We start from the raw sequence: 19,276 nt of genomic DNA on the forward strand, positions 1-19,276 counted from the left end.
GACTCAATCTATAATCGTTAAATATCTATTAAAAGAAAGGACACATACAAAATAAAATTCTGAAACTAAGACACAAGTCTGTAGGACGGCAGTAAGCAGAGGTCTGGGTGGAGGATGTTCCTGATTGCTTTCTCCAGCACCTCGGGGGGTCCAGGTGGATGGAGCTCTGTCCTGATGATTTGCCGTGCACTTTTCAGATTAGGGGTCCTTCTCCAGCAGATCCATTTCTCCAGAATTGTCCTAATCACAGAGAAAAACAAGAGAAAAATAAAAAAGTGAATTAATCATATTATTAAACACAGGGTTGCAAAAGTATTATTGCAAAATGTAACACTAAGCATTTCAGACAAACAAACAAAAGCATTATTTAAAATGATATACCGTTTTGGTTTTTAAAAAACTAAAGAGAAGAAGTGACAGTCACAGCTTGCATATCTTTGACAGCACGGCACAAACAAAAATCAAGCAAAAGGCTGCTGTGCATTTTTGATTGTCTTATTATTATGGGAGTAGGATAAATGAAAGGGGACCTATCATGCAAAATGCACTTTTGTACGTCTTTTATACATGAATATGTGTCCCCGGTGTTCCAGGGAACTCACCAAGTGTCAGAAAACACAACCCTCTATTTTCCTCCATACCCAAATCTCTAAAAACGGATCTGATACAGACTGATCCAGGTTTGAATTATTTTCTACGTCACAAAAGTGGTGCTCCACTTAGTGGTCAATTCTCCACCTATCAGGGGAATGAGAGGTTGGGTCACAGCCGGCCATTGCCGCTCGAAAGCGCTGGAGATGCTGTAGTACATATGCCAGGCCTGTAAGTGGCGCTGTAGTCTGCCACAAAAGCAGCGAAGAAGACTTCCATGGTTGCCCTTCTGTTTATTCTCCGCTGTGGCTCTTTTTCTCCCTCCCCCAGGCAAGCGTTTGCTCCTGCTGCTGTAATTCAATGCAATCCCTCCCCGTCGAGGCAAGCACTGTAATTCTCTCCGGTTAGTCCACCAGCAGATGACAAACACCCACCTCTACGCGTCTTCCAAGGAACGAGGGGACCGTGCGGCAGAGTTTCAGTTAGGTTTTTTTTCGGCGGTCAAGATGTCCGTTAAAGTTTAAATCTTCTGGACGAAATTAGAAAAGTGCCGATCAAAGGTCTTCTTTGTAATTTATTGAGCTTTAAAACAAATGAATAATGACTCTATATAATAATATAATAAAACACGGAGGACGGAGATCTCTTTTTCTCCCCCTCTTCTGACAGCCCAGCAGCTGATCTCAAAACACGCTCCCCTCTCCTGCAGGGGGGCGTGGTCAGCTGCAGCTCATTTGCATTAAAGCAACGTCACAGAATCAGCCCCCTGCAAAAACAGGGCTGGAAAGAGCAAATAGAGCAAAATGAGGCATGGCTAAAATGCATGATCTGTTTGGTATTTTGAAAAAAAAACTATATTTATATACTTTATATAGGTATAGCCCTACAATATATTGTTCAAATCTAGCATGATATGTCCCCTTTAAATACACTTTAACCTAAATAAAAGATGATCAAATCTGGTGGAAATATTTAAAATAGGCTTTTTTTTTTGCTCTACCTCAAAGCAGCATGAGCTGAATACAAAGGTTGTAACGTTGTCCCAAAGTTGAACAAACAGTAAAACATTGCAACATGTCAGAGAAATAAATAAAGCAAACGGCAGCTACACGTCAGGGTAGCATCTTATAAATCCCACCGTACTGTAGGCTATACCGGTCTAAATGTTTTCACTTTGGTCTATTTATAGATGTAATATCAAGTATAACTTATCTATAACAGAGCCAAGATCTCTGTATGACTTTAGTAAACTTCCGAATTGAATTAAGAATACAGTGTAAACCGACAGTGCAGTACGTCCAGCTAGTGTCACTAATGTCACATTTATCCGTATTATTTAACGAAAATGTACGTTTTAATGCTCCTTGGGTTAGTTAATTTAAAGTAAGTTAAAACCCAATACTCACATTTATTAGTGATTCCTCCGCTTGCTGCTGCTTTTGAATTCACTCTGCTGGGGAGACCGGACCGCCATTTAATTTGATAAAAAGTCACTCATCCCTGTGCGCATTGCACCCTGGGATATGGTAGACCGCGAAGGATACATCGGATGTATCCTCCAAATCCGGGAAAAGAAGGCTGCATTCGGAAGAGTCTCGTCTTTTAGAAAAAATTGGGACAGCCTTCTTTTGGCGGAAGTGATGTATGCGGTCTACAAATGCAGCCTCCGAAGGGTTCAGCCCCTGAATTGAGACACGGCCATAAGGTGTGGCACATTTACACTGCATTTTCTACCCAGAAATTACACGGGGGGGAAAGGAAATCAGGACGCAATTGCAGAATAAAAGAGGGCAGGCAGGTATAAAAGTGTTAACAAAAGCGAGCTTTATCGTATTAAAGCTGGGGCAAAACAACTAAAATAAGCTATAGGAGCAGACAATGTGAAACAAGAGGAAAATAAACAAAACAAAACAAGGAACAAACCGGTAAGACTTGGTGAATACAGGAGTGAATGATAGGAAAGGAGCTTTGAAACTTCCTTTATAACCTCCTTTAGCTTAGGAAGCACTGGACCTTCCTTTACGAAAGGAAAGGAGAAAATGCTGTCCCACAATGCCTTGCGGCCACAACAATTGCCGTGACACAACATCCGGCCGCTCTGTTTCGGTTCATGTGAGGCCCACCCCAAAATGCTCTCATTGGTTGAGACTCGTGATGACGCCCATCCTAAGCCAATACTGATCAACATCCCACCCCTCCTGTAACCAATGGTGTGTCTGTATGTGTCTTCAGAGCCAGTGAGCAACAGACTTATATACGGAATAATATGAATAATACAAAAAATCTTAATGCATATACATAATGATTGTCTGCGTTAATGAATGAATGCGTTAACGAGCCCAGCCCTGCTCTTTATTTTAAAAAACAAACAAGAGCCATAGAGAGATGTGGAAGACTTTTGTGTGTAAGACTCTTTCCAACCAGTCAAAAATAAGTACCGCTACCGTTTGAACAACAATGTACACAACCCCTCCTCCCTAACACCAAATCAAGTAGAAACTCAAAGTTGGCTATGAGATGATTAGAGTGATGCATATGCAAAGTAAAGGGCTTGTTATTTCTCTTAGGATGTGTTGTATAACAGCTGTGATGTGTAAATTGGCAGTTATTTCCTTTTGCTTTAACACCTTTGAAAACAACCAACACGTGCTAAAATGAAATAAAAAAGATTTTTAATCATGCTGAGGTATGAGTTGTCGCAGTCTTTCCTGCACAATTAAAGCATTTTTAGCATAACATGTTTCTTATCGTGTGCCTCCAGCTATCCCTCCTGTCTGAACTGGGTTTTGGAGGTGTTCTGCTTTACATCGACCCATGTGACGCCCCCCCTGGAAGCCACACCTGGCATCAAGCCTTCAGAGTAACCCTCAACCCAGGAGGAAACCCTGCCATATGTAAGTGCCTTTTTATTAGTCAAGTGAACATATACTTGCCTATTTAAGTTTGGGAAAACCGAAAAAAATTCAGCTTCTCTCTGTATTTAACACTAAATGCTTTACTTTATTTCTTTAATGCAACGTGTTTGTGTGCTTTCTGTCACAAAACACAAGTTATTCAAATAAATGTGCTTGTTGCATGTTATAGCCCTTTCTGTACCCAATTTCTAATCTGCCTATACACTGACATTGTTCATAAAGGGGAAAAATGCCCACAGAATAATCATCCACTTAGCTGCTTCTCGATATTGTGACTTTGAATATCTCAAATATTGAGGCAGCAAAGATAATTTCATTTAAAGAGAAGATATTATGCCAGTTCTCAGGTTCATATCAGAATGTAGTGTCTCTACTGTGACATGTCTCCATGCTTTAATGTTCAAAAAGCTCTTTATTTTTCTCATACTGCCTGTGCTGCAGCCCCTCTTTTCACCCTCTGTCTGAAACCAGAGCCCAGTCTGCTTTGATTGGTTAGCTGGCCAGAACTGTTGTGATTGGTCAACCGCTTAGAAATGTCCTACCCCTATCACATACAATGTGTTGGAGCGCTAGCCAATAGCAGTGCGGGTGTTACATAGTGATCTCATTATGTTACGGAAGTAATCAAAGGAGTCCAATGGAAGCGTTTCAGGCAGGGGGGGGGGGGGGGGGGGGAAGTATGTGGGAGAGAAACTCCCAACTTTTGGATTTGATCCTTTGCAGACCATTTACATGCACATATATAACCTAACACTCTGCCGGTTAGGGAAAAGCCCCAAAAGCATAATAGGACCTCTTTAAAACCAAATCGTATTGAAGCTGTAAAAGCAACCTTTCTACTTATGCCAGATTTAAAAATAGTCTAACAAGTAACATGTAATGTAAAAAAATAGCCTTCATATTACGTGGGAAACAAATACTTCTCCCTTTTTAAAAGTGTTTTCAAACCTTTAATAAACTCATTTTATTATAAGCACTAAATAAAGTAAAGCTCAATGCAATTATACATATTTCTTTGGAATCTGGTCAATCCCTGAAACACATTTTCTACCTTGGCCTCAGGCAGAGGACGTTATATCTCTCTGTATCTCTGTGACTCTTTGCTACTGTATTTAAATCCCCCTCCCAAGATGGATGACCTCTCCGACCCTCAGTCTTGTCTATACTTCCTGTTTTTCTGCCCGGTCTGGCCAATGGGGACGTGTCATTACCGCTGAAGTATCTTTAGTCCTTGTAAGAGTCCCAGTACCACGGTAGCAAGACCCTGTAGAGCCCCGCCAGATGTCTGGACTGCTGTGTGAGCATGTGTAAGAGTGTGTGTGTGTGTGTGTGTGTATGTGTGAGGGGATGTGTTTAAGAGAGAGAGAGACAGATGCTGGCTGTCTGCGCTCCGGTCCCCTGTGCTAATACAGCTCAGAAGAACAGAAGATGTGAAAGGACACCTCATTACTCATATCAACCAGACTTTATTCAACTGCCAAATACTGTTTTTATTACTGGGAAATATTTCTATAAATGAATCAAAAGAAATGGGGTCTACCCATTAGAGGAATACTTAAACGCTAAAATCATCAATTTTCTTTTTCACATGGAGAAGTAACATGAATGCGTAAGAGTAAGACAGTTTTAAGTCTTTTAAAGAGTTAGGTTTGAGTGACATGTGTTGGAAAGTAGTGAGCAGAATGGATAAATAAGATTATGCTGCAATAGCTTGTTCTGATATGAGGCCTGTACTACGAAGCCAGTTCAACAGACCCTGGATATGTTTGAGTTATCTGGCTTAACTAACCCTAACAAACGAGATCTCGCTAAGCGGTCCTACGACGCTGGTTTGCAACTCAATGAGTCACCACAATATAGACAAGCTTTACTGACAGCTGAGCGTCATACTTCATGAGTGAACTCTAAACTATCATGTTATACAAATATGAAGAAGTTGAACTTTAAACATCCATGCCTTAAACACTTAATCCAGGATAAAAGCAACTAAATTGCAACTGCAAGGTGCAGAAAGAACAGCTGCTAAAAAAAACTCCCAACTGTTTGAATGCTTAAGTTTATAATATCACTGCCCCATTTAAGACACAAGTGACTTTAATTACACTTACACAACTTCTGCTTACAGTATGCGGCAATATAAGTGCACGACTCCAATGTGTTGCTCTGGAGCAGTTTACGTGTTCAGCATAAGTTACCATGGAGATCTACCCCGGTACGAAGTGAACCAGCGTCGTAGGAGCAAAACCCAGAGTTAACCCTGAAGTTACCTCGCTAACCGCAACTCCTGCTTGGTAGTACAGGCCTATGGTATGCTTCAATTCATAAATATATTCATAATATTGTATTTTTCTCAAACCATTTAAAAAATAAAATGTTGATTCTCAAGGAAATACAGGAATTTATTAATATAATATTATTATTTTGAGGGAGACGTACAGTATTAATTCAAGCCTATGTGCTTTCCAGTGTTGTTTATTTATTTATTCATGTTTTTATTTATCTATTCATCCATCCATCTAATTATCGGAAAATGTTCCTGATAAGATTTACTCATCCTGAGGGGATTATTCATATCATACAGCAGCACAAGATGCATGCAAAAAACGTAGACTATTACAAAATAAATCTATTAAAAAATATTTATTTCAAGTAGCAGTTTGCTGTTTATAAAAATTGTATTTATTGGGATAAACCCCTTGAGATGCACCATCTCGTTTTCAAGGGGGTCCCGACAATAGCAACAACATAAACAAAAAGACAAAAAGCAAAACATGACAAACAAGACAAACCACGTACAGTCTGTTAAGTAAAATTCAATTAATACATACAATCATTACAATCATTACAATTTGAGAGACAGTCGAGCAGATCAGTTTCATCAATATCAGTTTCATCAATAACAAGTGCAGACCAGTTGAAAGTGAGATGATAATGCATGTTTAAACAACCAAAGCTGTAAGATTGAACCGCACTTCCTTTAACAATCATGACTAAAATCTTGTACAAGTTGTTATCTATGAATAATTGTGCAAACACTTGAGTGAATACTTGAGTGAATATACTTTTCGTAGTATAAATATAGGTGGATATTGTAGGTTAAAGGATAATGTTTTGCATACAATTTAAATAATGCTCTGAAAAGAAGTTACAAACAATATTATGACATTATTCACATTTCTATTAGTGTAATATATAATAACTAGTCTAATTAACTAAAACCCGAGATCCTAATTTGAGCATCACTATATCTTCGCTATGTGCTGTCAAGCTATCCAAATATACATTATCTGGTAAAACTAAATATTTTCCATCATTGCAAACAATATTATCCAGCGTTTGAAACATATGCTTTCACATATATCCAACATAAATGACTACTTCAATGTATGTAAAAGCAGCTGGAGCCATATTAACTTATTTGTATTATTATGTCTAATCGTGCAGGCATTTAACATTCATATAGTATTAAGTGATAGCCAAAAAAACATGTTGCATTTAAACCCTTAACAATTTTTGTGATAAGCTTAAATGAACCCTGCAGTTTTAGAAGAACACTAAACATGTCCTTCCCTTAAGAAGTATTGGATGTGTTTTTTATCTAGTTTTTCAACAAATATCTATCGCTTTGAGTAGTTTCTCAATGTATAGATTTAGATTTACTTCTACATGTGTGCAGTCTTTGCACATTCCTCCCTGGTGTCAGAATGTAATCCCTATGAGAATAAGATATGATACGATAATACTTTAATGGTCAGATCAAGTCTGAAATTTGACTTGCATCACAGCAGCTCCATTTGCAACATGGACAAATATCAAGACACAATACATGAAAAAACAATCATTTAACATAACGAGGGGTTACGTATGGTAACCCTTGTTATATAAGCACAGGCTCCGCCCTCTACTGGACTCTATGGGTACTACCCCTTGATCATATCATGCAAGCATTCATCCACTGAGACTTCTATAAACGTAGCTGGCCCCGGGATGGGCCTACCTGAATGCGCGCGCATCTCACCGCATAAAAGGAGGCCTCGCCTCCTGACTGTCATCCTACACCTCGCTTCAGCGAGCGGCATAGGACCGACGGCCCCGAGTAGAGGGCGGAGCCTGTGCTTATATAACAAGGGTTACCATACGTAACCCCTCGTTATATCTCTCACAGGCTCCCTGATGTATACACGCGCTGTCGTCCAACAACACAGTTCCACCCCACTGCCCCTGACCGGCTTTCTGGTTAGCAGCAGCTGCACCGCACCCTCCTTTACCTCGGTTGTGACCGTGGAGAAGTCTGGGCCGCGGCTGACAGAGCACACTCAGAGGCGCTTACTTCGCGAAAAGTGTGCTCGGAAAACAGTGCTGAGGGCTCCCCCGCCCCCCCCCCGCCCATAGGCAGACGGAGAGAGTCCCCAGCCCCGTATGGGCTCACTGTGCACCACCTCTCCCGAGTCCCTAAGGAGCACGGGGAGAGCGCAAGTGCCCCATGTCCCCCACACTGACCCCGTGCAGAGTGTATATGGACTATAGTGTGGAGGGCACTACGTCCCCCGGGACCCCCAGGGGAGGGGGTCAGATGCAGATCCACACACTGCCAGATATCTGGCAAAGGGGGCGAGACGAAGGCCGGCTGCGCCGGATGCACCGGGCCGTAAAACCCCTGTCGTAGGCGGCTTACTGGCCTCGGTGGCAGCGGTGGGGGGAGCGGTAGGCCCACACGCTCCGCCACCAGGGTCATCACCGCCGGGAAGTCCAGACGCGCAGACCTGTGTGCTGGACCCTCCTGGCCGCCGGACCCGGAAGTACCAGACAACGAGGCGTCCTCGTCGTCTTCCTCCCCCGTGAACGTGGCCACCCGGCCCCTCGGGATGGCGAACACGAATGGTACCTCATCATCCTGTTCACCCATCTCCACCACCTCGAGGTCCTGATCCTCTGCCTCCTCCGGTGGGCCAAACTTCACCCGGAAATGATCCCCACGATGTCGGCGGCTTAGTCGAGGGATCATCCGGCAGGCGTTGCAGGCTGGCGACTGGCTTAGGCCGTCCTCGGCGTGGTCTGGCCCCAGGCATTGGAAGCACAGGCGGTGCGGATCAGCCCCCGCGATTAGGCCAGGGCATGTCGGACAGGCCCGGTGTTCGAGGAGTGGTGAGTCCATGCTTTCTTCTTTTCCTTTCTCGTTTACTGCTCAGATTGTTTAATCCTGCTCGCTGAAGAAAAAAGGATGACAGTCAGGAGGCGAGGCCTCCTTTTATGCGGTGAGATGCGCGCGCATTCAGGTAGGCCCGCCCCGGGGCCGGCTACGTTAATAGAAGTCTCAGTGGATGAATGCTTGCGTGATATGATCAAGGGACCCATAGAGTCCAGTAGAGGGCAGAGTCTGTGAGAGATATAACATGACAATCACTGAGAGAAACATGCTCAAAGAGCCTTCAGCGTGCATTAGACCTGGGATTTTGCTCTGTATTTACTGTGAGGATTGACTGGTGCCCAAAGGAGTGCTTCTGTCTGACTTTATTGAATCGCGGGACCCTGTATCTCCGATTAGATGGTAGCAGTTCATATTCACTGTTCAGAACACGGTTTGGGTCAGAGATGATCTTTTTGGAAAGCTTCATTAGGTTTTTATGATAAATAGGACCAACACTGCCACATCTGTCACCTGACTAAACAAGAATTCAATATCTTGTTGACGCCCTTTGAATACTGGAATCCACTCCTCATATATAGTTTCTGCTGTGTCAAAGAATGTGAGTATTTGTGCACAGTACATGTTGTGCTGACTGTCATCACAGCAATTATCTGCACAATACTAACATGACTACTGCACTGTATGGGATGTAGTAACTGTCATTTTTATTAGTTTCCTAATGAGCATTGTGCTATGCAGATGCACTGGAAACACATAATATTTTTCATAAAACAAAAGATCTAAAACATAAATAAGTTCAATAGGATATTTCGATTAATAACTAGGTTATTATTTTAGCAACTGGCATCCTACTTAACACCAAGCAGATTAACTTCAATTATATCAATTTGAATTCAATTTGCTTCAGTTTCTCTTTGTTTTGGATTGTTGCAATAATAACAAACCTACATTTTGCATTAATAAATTCTATTTGTCCACTTCCATGTTTATAAGAATATTTAAAACTGAAAACAATATCTATTTTTGGTACATTTAAAATATAAAAAGGTGTCTAATTTGCGATTTAACTATGGCATTAACTATGGACATTGTGGGATTAATCACGATTCAAAACCGTATTTGATTGACAGTCAATTTGCCAAGTTAAAAATTCACGTGCTTCTTTTGTACAGGAAGAATGAGAACACATGATCTAATTTTATCAGCAGAACACCAACACATGAGTCAGCTGCTTTTCTCTTCAGCTCATTCTTTAAACGAGTCTTACCTGTCTCAAGATTTCAATTGGATCCATTAGTGCAGTAAAGTAAGCTGCATTATTATTCCATTCAAAATGCAGACCTTTTTCTACGAGGAGAACCCCTTTTAGGGTCTTCCTACTACAAACATAACACATCAACTTTTTTTATTTTTGAAGATGATGCTGCAGTGTTGGTTAAAAGCCTGGCTCATTAGACACACATGTACGCTAACGGAAGTATCATTGCGTCTCCTGGTGGCAAGACGAAGAAGAAGAAGTGAGTCATTCCGGGGTTTGGTGCTGTGCTTCATACATACTCAAACAAATCCCAGGCAATTTGGTGAAATGCCACTTTGCCAACACTTCATGTGCACTTACGTGGCAGGAACTGAGGCGTACCCCACTGTTCTGCACGACTGCTAAGAAGCTGTTGCATTGCACCTGTTTTGCTTAGTTTGAAAGGAGTGTTTCCTTTCAGGCCCTCTGTGTTTTTAGAGCTTTAAAACACTCCTCAGTGATGTCAACAGCATCTTCCTTTTTCAAATGGAAAAATAAGACACAAGGAGCTGACAGGAGTGCTCCCCAGTGGAAAACGCAGCCAGTGGAGGAGCTGTTTAGAGTAAATGTAATTCCGCTGTTTGCCACGGCTCTGTATAGCATTCCCCAGACTTCCCCCCCCACCTCTCAGTTTATTGTTTGGACTTTGTTGTCTTCCTCTCTCCACCGTCTCCTCCCTCAGCTTGTTAATTTGACTCTTCCTTGTAGCGTTGTGTCGATGCCGTGTTGTCGTGCACTGCCTGCTGAGACAGCCTCTGCAAATCAAAGCCTCTGCCTCCTCATACATACATACAAGACTTTGTTCCAACGGCTGGAACTACAGCAACAGCATAGTAACTTAAAGGGGCACTATTCTGCTCATTTTCAGGTTCATATTTGTATGTAGTGTCTCTCCTGTGACATGTCTCCATGCTTTAATGTTCATAAAGCTCTTTATTTTTCTCATACTGCCTGTGCTGCAGCACCTCTTTTCACCCTCTGTCTGAAACCAGAGCCCAGTATGCTCTGATTGGTTAGCTGGCCGGCTCCGTTGTGATTGGTCAACCGCTTACAGATGTCCGGTCCCTTAGACTATATCGTAAAATGTGTTGGCGCGCTAGCCAATAGAAGTGCGAGTGTCCCATAGTGATGTCATTATATTACGGAAATAAACAAAGGAGTTCAATGGAGGCGTTTCTTACAGGGGGGGAGTTTGTGAGAGAGAAACTCCCACTAAAGGGAACTTTGGGATTTTAGCCTTTGCAGACCATTTACATCAGGAGTGGCCAACCCGCATGCGGCTCTTTGCCCTGTCTCAGGCAGCTCCTCAGTTCATATCGAATTTGAATTGTGTTTTTTTTTGCGCATATGTATCCCAGTTCACAAAGGGTTAACAACACACAAGTTCCAGCCCAATCGTTACAGAGTTTTCAACAAAGAAGTGCTTTAGCCAATCAGAATGCAGATCCTGCAGTACTGGAGGCGGGCTTTACTGCACTCGCGATGTGACAGTGAAGGGAGAGATCTGCTTCCGATCGGCAGACATATAACTCAGATAGAACCGTAATAACTCAATATAATGTTGTCAAATCAAAACGGTAACACTTTGCAGTTGTATATGTGTATGTGAGAAGGCCTGCTCCAGGAAGGGCTGGCAACTGACTCAGAAGGACTCCCGAATTTGGTGATTCGTGGTAAAGAAATAAACAAGAGAGAAAGTGCATCTCTGTCAGCAGAGCTTCTGTCAGTCAGAGGGTTAGGTAAAAGTTGAGATGTCATGTGAGGAGAATTAACTAAAATACACTTCATTTATTTTTAAATAACTGTCATGAATCTGTGTGTGAGATACCGACAGGGAGAAAAAAGTCCAGGCATATTTTTATTAAATTATTAACAAAAATCACAAATGTGCCCTTTCATGCATTTGAGCCCCTTCCACATCCTCTGCACGTTTCAAAGAAGCAACATGCATAGTAAGATAACAACTTTTTTCAAATGTTTTGAACCGAGAGTTTGTGTGTGAGACACAATATTAATGGTTGACAGTAACTGGCCTCTGGTCTTAATACTGGTAGGAGAGGTTTAAGTCCATTTCTGTCCATATCATGGACTGTGACATTTATAGGAAATCTGGCTGAGCAGAGTATGTGTTTCTGTATGTGAGAGGGTGTGTGTGTCTATGGGAGGGTGTGTCTTTGAGTGTGGATGTCTGTGTGTCAATTATTGTACATTTTTAGATTTTCATTTTGTATGTGTGAAAGATAGAGAGGGGCACATAGAGGAAGAGAGTGAGGGAGCACACAGAAAGGCTGAGAGCAAAATAAAGAAGGAGAGAGAGGTCGGGGGACATACACCCAGCATGTGTGCCTTTGTGTATGATGTGGCTCTTTGCAGTAACACAGTAAAATGATTGGCTCTTTACCTCTGACTGGTTAGCCAGCCCTGATTTACATGCACTAAAGCCTATATAACACACTACGGGAGAGGAAAACCAAAAAAGCATAATAGGGCCTCTTTGAAATAATGGCTGCACTGATCAAGGTTTTCTGTAACCGTCCAACTTCCTTCACATTTCCTTTTCCATTTTCCAGTTTTTAAAACACAAGACCTCATTCCGTGTTCCCGTTAGTGTTTACTTCCTGTCTGTCTTCTTCTGTGGATTTCTCTGACGTCCAGCGCTCTGTCTTTAACTTCTTTCCTTCTCTTGCCCTCTTTTTCTTTATTTGTCTTTACTGGGGACAGTTTAGCCATCATGAATCCAAAGCTTGTGCTACCCACAAATATAAAAATGAAAATTCAAATAGTATTCCATAGTGTTTCTGATGAAGGAAACTAATGTTTGTTGTCCACTGTTGTCCACAGCTGAACTGTCTTCCTAGTACTGCACTTGTTGTTAAGAATTCACATTTTATCTCCATTTGAGACTGTAATGCCATGCTTGTGAATAAGTAATTGAAAAATACATGATATAATAATATTTGAAAAGTGCTGTGCATTCATCATAGCTTCCTTACATTTTGTATTTTAATGTTTATTTTTTATACATCACAGAAACATACCTTCTTTCAATATTAACCCGTTGGTTTATTATTCATTTTGAACATTTGTGTATCTTAATATATTTTCTTTTGCTACTCACTATTGGGCTAGATTGAATGACAACATACTGTAGTTGTATATAATCTTTCAACGGTTGTTAGAACTATTCCAGAAACTGAATGTTAATGGTGAATATGCCGAACCAAACCACATGTTTCATGACATTGTTCACCCTCTATATTACTGCAACTGTATACCTCCTTTTAAGTAAACATTGTGAAGGCCCTATTTTGCGTTTGGGTTTTTTCCCGTTCCTGTAGTTTGTTTTATTGTGTTATCCTTCCTTCATTGGACTCCTTTGTTTGCTTCCGTAACATAGTGACACCACTATGTAACATTCTTCTATTAGCTAGCGTGTCAACACATTGTGTACATGATAGGCTAAGGAGCGGGACATTACCATTACCTCTAAGAGCCGGCCAACTAACCAATCAGAGCAGACTGGGCTCTGGTTTCAGACAGAGGGTGAAAAGAGCTGCTGCAGGCACACAGGCAGTATGATAAAAATAAAGAGCTTTTTGAAAATCAAAGCACAAACATGTCACAGTAGAGGCACAAAATACAAATATGAACCTTACAATTATCATAATACAGTATGTACTCTTTGACTTTATCTATTTCTATATGTAGTTTCGCTACTATCTGGTTAGCTGGAATTACATCATAGTTTAATCTAATTTCAATATTTCAGTAGTTGTTGAAATCCTTACATATATTGAATATCAATGGTGTATCAGGCAAAAATAAACACACTTTTTATGACATTACAGACCCATACAATACCCCTATTTCAGTACAGTTTTACAATCTCACGATCTCCTTTGTACACGGTGTCCTACCAAGAATGTATGGATCCAAAAATGTCATGATCAAATGCACTGCTGTTTTGAATGATTGCATTGTTTGTGATGCAGCAAACATTGAGAAAGGTTGAAAAATGATTGGTTGAAAAGGTTGAAATGACTTATTGAGTGTTACTATGAATTCAGACTTATTCAAATCTGAGCTGTAAAACAAAAAAATAATTATAGTCTTGACAGCGAGACAATGGCAAAATAATATATATTGAATTGATTGTACTTGTGTATAAAAAGTGTTTGGCAGCATTGTTAGTGGTGCAGATGCTGATCTTGGACATGTTTCCATCCATAATAACAACAACAGGGCATCATGCCTAAAATATATGCCATGTTCCAGACTAGTGATATAGCCGATCACTAGAGGGAAATGAAAACTGTGTTCTCCCTTTGTGGAAAAAGAGAAAATAATTGTTTCTGGCACATTTGACTTATCGGAGGCAGCGTGTTTTTTGCCAAGTTGATGCCCCTGGTAGTGAGGCAATTTCCTCTATCCTTTGAATGTAGCTGCCATGTGTGAGGTTTTCTGTTCACACATTTATTTCCATAGCCCCTCGCTGTGTTCGACAAATGAGAACTGCTGGCCATCAGTTTGTGACTGCTATCTGTACGTGGTCTCTTTGATAATTTACACCACTGGCAATGGTATAATTGTGTTAACCTTTATCATGAAGCACCTCTTTCCAAGCGTTCTCTGATGTATCCAAACAGATACTGTTCAAACGACTTCCCTGTTCTCATTTCTGAACTGGTTGACAGGTTTGTTATTTAGAAACCTATGTTGGAATCAAATGAGCCCAATGCATTGTGACTTGCATATTGATTTAAATACAAGGTTGCTACAAGACATCTGTTTACGGATGGTTAATTTTAATAGAGGAAAATAAGTCCTCTGAAGAACTTCAGAACATGTGATTTAAGCATCTCTGCTATCATTTGCTCTGATGAAGGAAAAACACAAAAGCTGATTGTGTAGTCAATCAACTGCATTTCCTAGAATTACATTGGATACTAATTATATTTTTGCCAAGTAGATTTTGGCTGAAACGTAGTTTCTGTATTGATTATTTTCACGGCCAACTGACTTTTCTCCCAATCCAGAAAGTTTAACATTCTCGTACCACAAATAAAACAGTTTGAGTTCAACAAGTCCAGGACTTTCAAATTGGAAAACAGCAGGGTTGGTGACATGCAAAATGCATAATTTGACAGATGTATAATTAGACCAGCCTTACTCTGCCTCTGGTTGGCTTACCCTGACATTGTTACCCTTATGTCACCGATATAACTCCTAGTGTTTTAACCTAAATATACCAACCAAAAAAAGGAATGATTGGAGCTTGGAGCATGACCTTATCAGTGGGGAAAAATCCAACAACATTCTGTGGAATAATTAACCAGGTTCTTACTTTTTGATGCACAGTGATTGTGTTTTTTCAAAAATAATCTCTTGTGGTTTTCGGGATGTTCTGCTGTGAAACAAATGGCCTTTTTGTCGAATAAGACATTTTTAGAAATGTCAAACTTTAGAATCTCTTGTCCATCCCAAATGGGCAGTTTGCATTCTGAATATTTCATTCACTTACTGGTAGGTTAAGGAAAGGTGATGGCTACCGCAACTTCAAAATAGTGTAGTCATGGCAAGTTCACTATTATTCCATTATCTATAGGGTTAGTCAACTAAAACACTTAGTTAAAGGGTTAAGGAAAGATTGAGTTCATGATCAATTTAAGTTCTGTGACAGCATGTGTTCTGCATGAATATCATAGGGTTAGGGTTAGCCCATACCCATCACACTTGCATCGAGTTGCCGATAATACATCCATAAAAAAGTGGGGTTGATGTTGGCACAGGAAAAAACTTTTCAATTTTATCTTGCTAAAAACACAATCTAGGTGGTTTTTGTTTCAAATTAGTCCTTTTGACCCACTCTCTCCACTCTGATAGAAAGGTTTTCATTTGCTGCAGGCAGCTGTTTTCAGCTAAAGGGCTCTTAACACAAGTGAAGAATAGCTGATGTGGAACAAAGTGGAACATTTCACAAGTAAAGAGCGAGATATTTTTCTCAGGTGGTTGGTACCAAAAACTGAACTCAAAGATAAAAGAGAATGAATATTGGACTTAAATTCACAACTTCTGTATGTAAAAGTCAGATAACCCATGCAACCATCCACATCCATGATCTCCATACCATAACAATCTGCCTCACTACATACATGGCACAATGTTTCCTGCTTATTTGCATTGAACATTGGCATTATCGTGAATTGTGAGGTACATAATCCTCCACTTCAGCATACTTAAATTATTCATTGTAATGTATGTATTTTGGTACCAATTTAAACCTTTTGAAAAAAAACAATACAGGACTTTTTACTGGTTTAAATTTAACCTAGGATTAACTTTGGGTTTTTTGGGTCGGAGATATGATCATATGTTACATGGAAAGTGGTGAGCCCTGCATGATCCATTAGGGAAATGTCTGAATACTGGCTGCTTGAACATTGAAAAGACTCACTCAACTTTATCCTTCAACTACCCTCTCTTGTCTTTGAAACACTGTTTTTTCAAGTGGTAATACCCCTTCAGCAACAAACTCAAAGTGACATGAATAACACTAAGCATCCTATCAAGTCAAATGGTTCCAATTTGAAGGCAATTTATTTGGGATCACAATTGAAGTTCTCAGCCTGCTCAAAGTAAGTGCATCCAGTATGAAGTGAATCTATCACAGAAGGCCTGACTTCCCTTTTTCTCCCAAGGTGAAAACTAACTTTTAGTGAGTTCTGTTCAGGAATTAGATCACACAGTTTTCGGGAGGAAGATCTTTCTCTGTTCATTTTGCTGAGAGTAGGACTTTGCTGGATTCATTACAGTTGATTGGCTGTTTAGTGGGACACTACTGAACAGTCGAGATTGGGAGCTGCAGCTGTAGCATTAGCATCAGTGCGGGCTGAATTATGCATGGAGGTTAAAGCTTCTGAAAGCTTCTCCTCATGATTTATTAATGTCTGCTTGCAGATAGGAATGGATTAGGTCTGCGGCAGGGAAACCAAACAACGACACGTTCCCAATGTTCACGGCAGAGTTGTGTTACAAAACGGGATTGGAATCATAGCCGGAATGATGATGTTATGCTGTCGACTTCCAACATTTGTGAAACGGTGGGTGCTCACAGAATTTTAAGTTTCATTCATTGTGTATGAGACAGACTCACAAACTGTGAGAAGACAAATGCCTCACCTTGAGCTGCTCTGAAGAGCCCGGATGAAGCCGACTGCTTCATAGTATGACACACTGGGATCCAGTGGTGTGTCCAGCCTTTTGACTGGGCTCTATATAGAATCAAGTCTTTCCAACTTATGCAACTGCCCAACTGCAATACAATTTAACAGCATGCCTTGCATTTGATCAGAACACATTATGAGTTCCCTTTATGCTGTCTGGGGTTTTTCACTTTCCTGTAGTGTGTTCTATAGGTTTTGTGTACATATAACAGAGATGGAGTACTCGAGTCCTGGACTCGGACTCGAGTCGGACTCGAGTGCCGATTTTCGGGACTCGTGACTCGACTCGGACTCGCACACTGATTGACGCGACTCGGACTTGGACTCGTGAATTCTCGCGCACGATGACTTGGACTCGGACTCGGACTCGTGAATGATCGCGTACGCTGACTTGGACTCGGACTCGTGAATTTTTCCCCCCATGATGACTCAGACTCGACTTGTACATTGACGCTCCGACTTGGACTCGGACTCGAGCAAGTTTTCTATGTAGTCTGATGTCCTCTATCCTGGCGTGTGCACCGGCTGCGAGGCGAGTTCACGTACTGGGCCCCGCTATTCCAGTCTAAAGATGTCTAGAGACACACCCCACATCGTGCTGTATGCTTTCACACATTCTGCTTCCACATTGGAAAAGAGCAGCGCAAAATGCTCTATGTGGAAACAATATTGAAGAGAAGGCTCCGTAACACATTACTCTAAACATCGAGTTCAGACATATAGGCTGTCTTGAACACTATCATCAGAGTAACGTGATCTAATCAATAAATACAAATTCAGCCGATAACACGAAAGCACATGGCTACTTAACATGCAGAATGACGTCATTTTGCATGCTAAGTAGCCATGTGCTTTCTGGGGCTAAATCTTTATCAGTAAACCGATTTAACCGGTAAAAGTTCCTTCAAAATAAGAGTCCCGATCTTATTACTATCAAAATAAAAGTGCAAAACGAAAACTTTACCATAGGAAAATATTGGCATACAAATATAATCACTTCTCTAAAAGGTAACTCATTTTAAACATAGTTTATTTATATATAATAATAATAATATTAATATTAGTAATAAGCTTTATATTTGTATAGCACCTATTACAAGAATTGTAGCCAAACTGGCTTCACAGCAGTTCAATAGACAGATTAGTATAACATGACAGGATAAAAGCAATGTAGAGGAGCAGCTACATTTCAACACATATATCCACGAAGATTAATACATGAAGACTTGTGACTCGGACTTGACTTGGACTCTTCTTAGGTGACTCGGACTTGGACTCGGACTCGAACACAGGTAATGATGACTCGGACTCGGACTCGACTCGGACATTCCTTGGGTGACTCGGACTTGGACTCGGACTCGAACACAGGTAATGATGACTCAGACTCGACTCGGACACTCCTTGGGTGACTCGGACTTGGACTCTGACTTGACTACGACTCTCCCTTGGTGACTCGGACTTGGACTCTGACTCGACTACGACTCTCCCTTGGTGACTCGGACTTGGACTCGGACTCGAAGAGTGGTGACTCGAGAGTGACTTGGACTCGTGAATTGGTGACTTGACTACAACACTGACATATAAATGGTCTCCCAAGTATTAAGTGGCTTCAGGGAAGAAAGTGCCATTGATTACCAATGTATTTTTTGTTAAATTACCAGTGATTTACGTATAGAGAATTTAATATAATAAACCATACTGTATCTGTTTGTGAATTAGAAAAATCAGTTATTCCAGAGTGATTGGATAATCGAATGAGAGAATACAGCATTAGTATCTTCCTAAGACCTAAATCTATGCAAAATATATGGGATGACTCACCATAAATAAAAGAAAAAGATGAGAAAGTCTTATTTTATTATGACTACAAATGCAAGAAGAAATAGCAAGTCTGTAAATAAGAACAAGGTATGTTTTATGTAAAATACTGACTTTTTATTTGTCATGTCTATGCCATCATTAGGTATTTATACAGGCAAATTAAAAGTTTGCCACCATGCTAAACTTGTATTAACTGTGTGAGTCAGAACCGAGCAAGACAGAGATGTTTCAACATTCTTTCTTCCCCCAAAGCCTCCACCATCTTCATGTCTGAGTTCGC

At 40.8% G+C, this 19,276-nt stretch overlaps 1 protein-coding gene across 1 annotated transcript in view; it reads left to right on the forward strand.

The window, feature by feature from the left end:
* Positions 1-19,276, forward strand: part of LOC117490945 (inactive N-acetylated-alpha-linked acidic dipeptidase-like protein 2) — a 330,276-nt gene that overhangs the window by 25,800 nt on the left and 285,200 nt on the right. The window contains exon 5 of the mRNA XM_034140729.1: positions 3,353-3,485. Coding sequence (XP_033996620.1) covers positions 3,353-3,485 — 133 coding nt within the window. The remainder of the gene's footprint in view (positions 1-3,352; positions 3,486-19,276) is intronic.

Source organism: Trematomus bernacchii, unplaced genomic scaffold, assembly GCF_902827165.1.
Source record: "Trematomus bernacchii unplaced genomic scaffold, fTreBer1.1, whole genome shotgun sequence".
Lineage (NCBI taxonomy): Eukaryota > Metazoa > Chordata > Actinopteri > Perciformes > Nototheniidae > Trematomus > Trematomus bernacchii.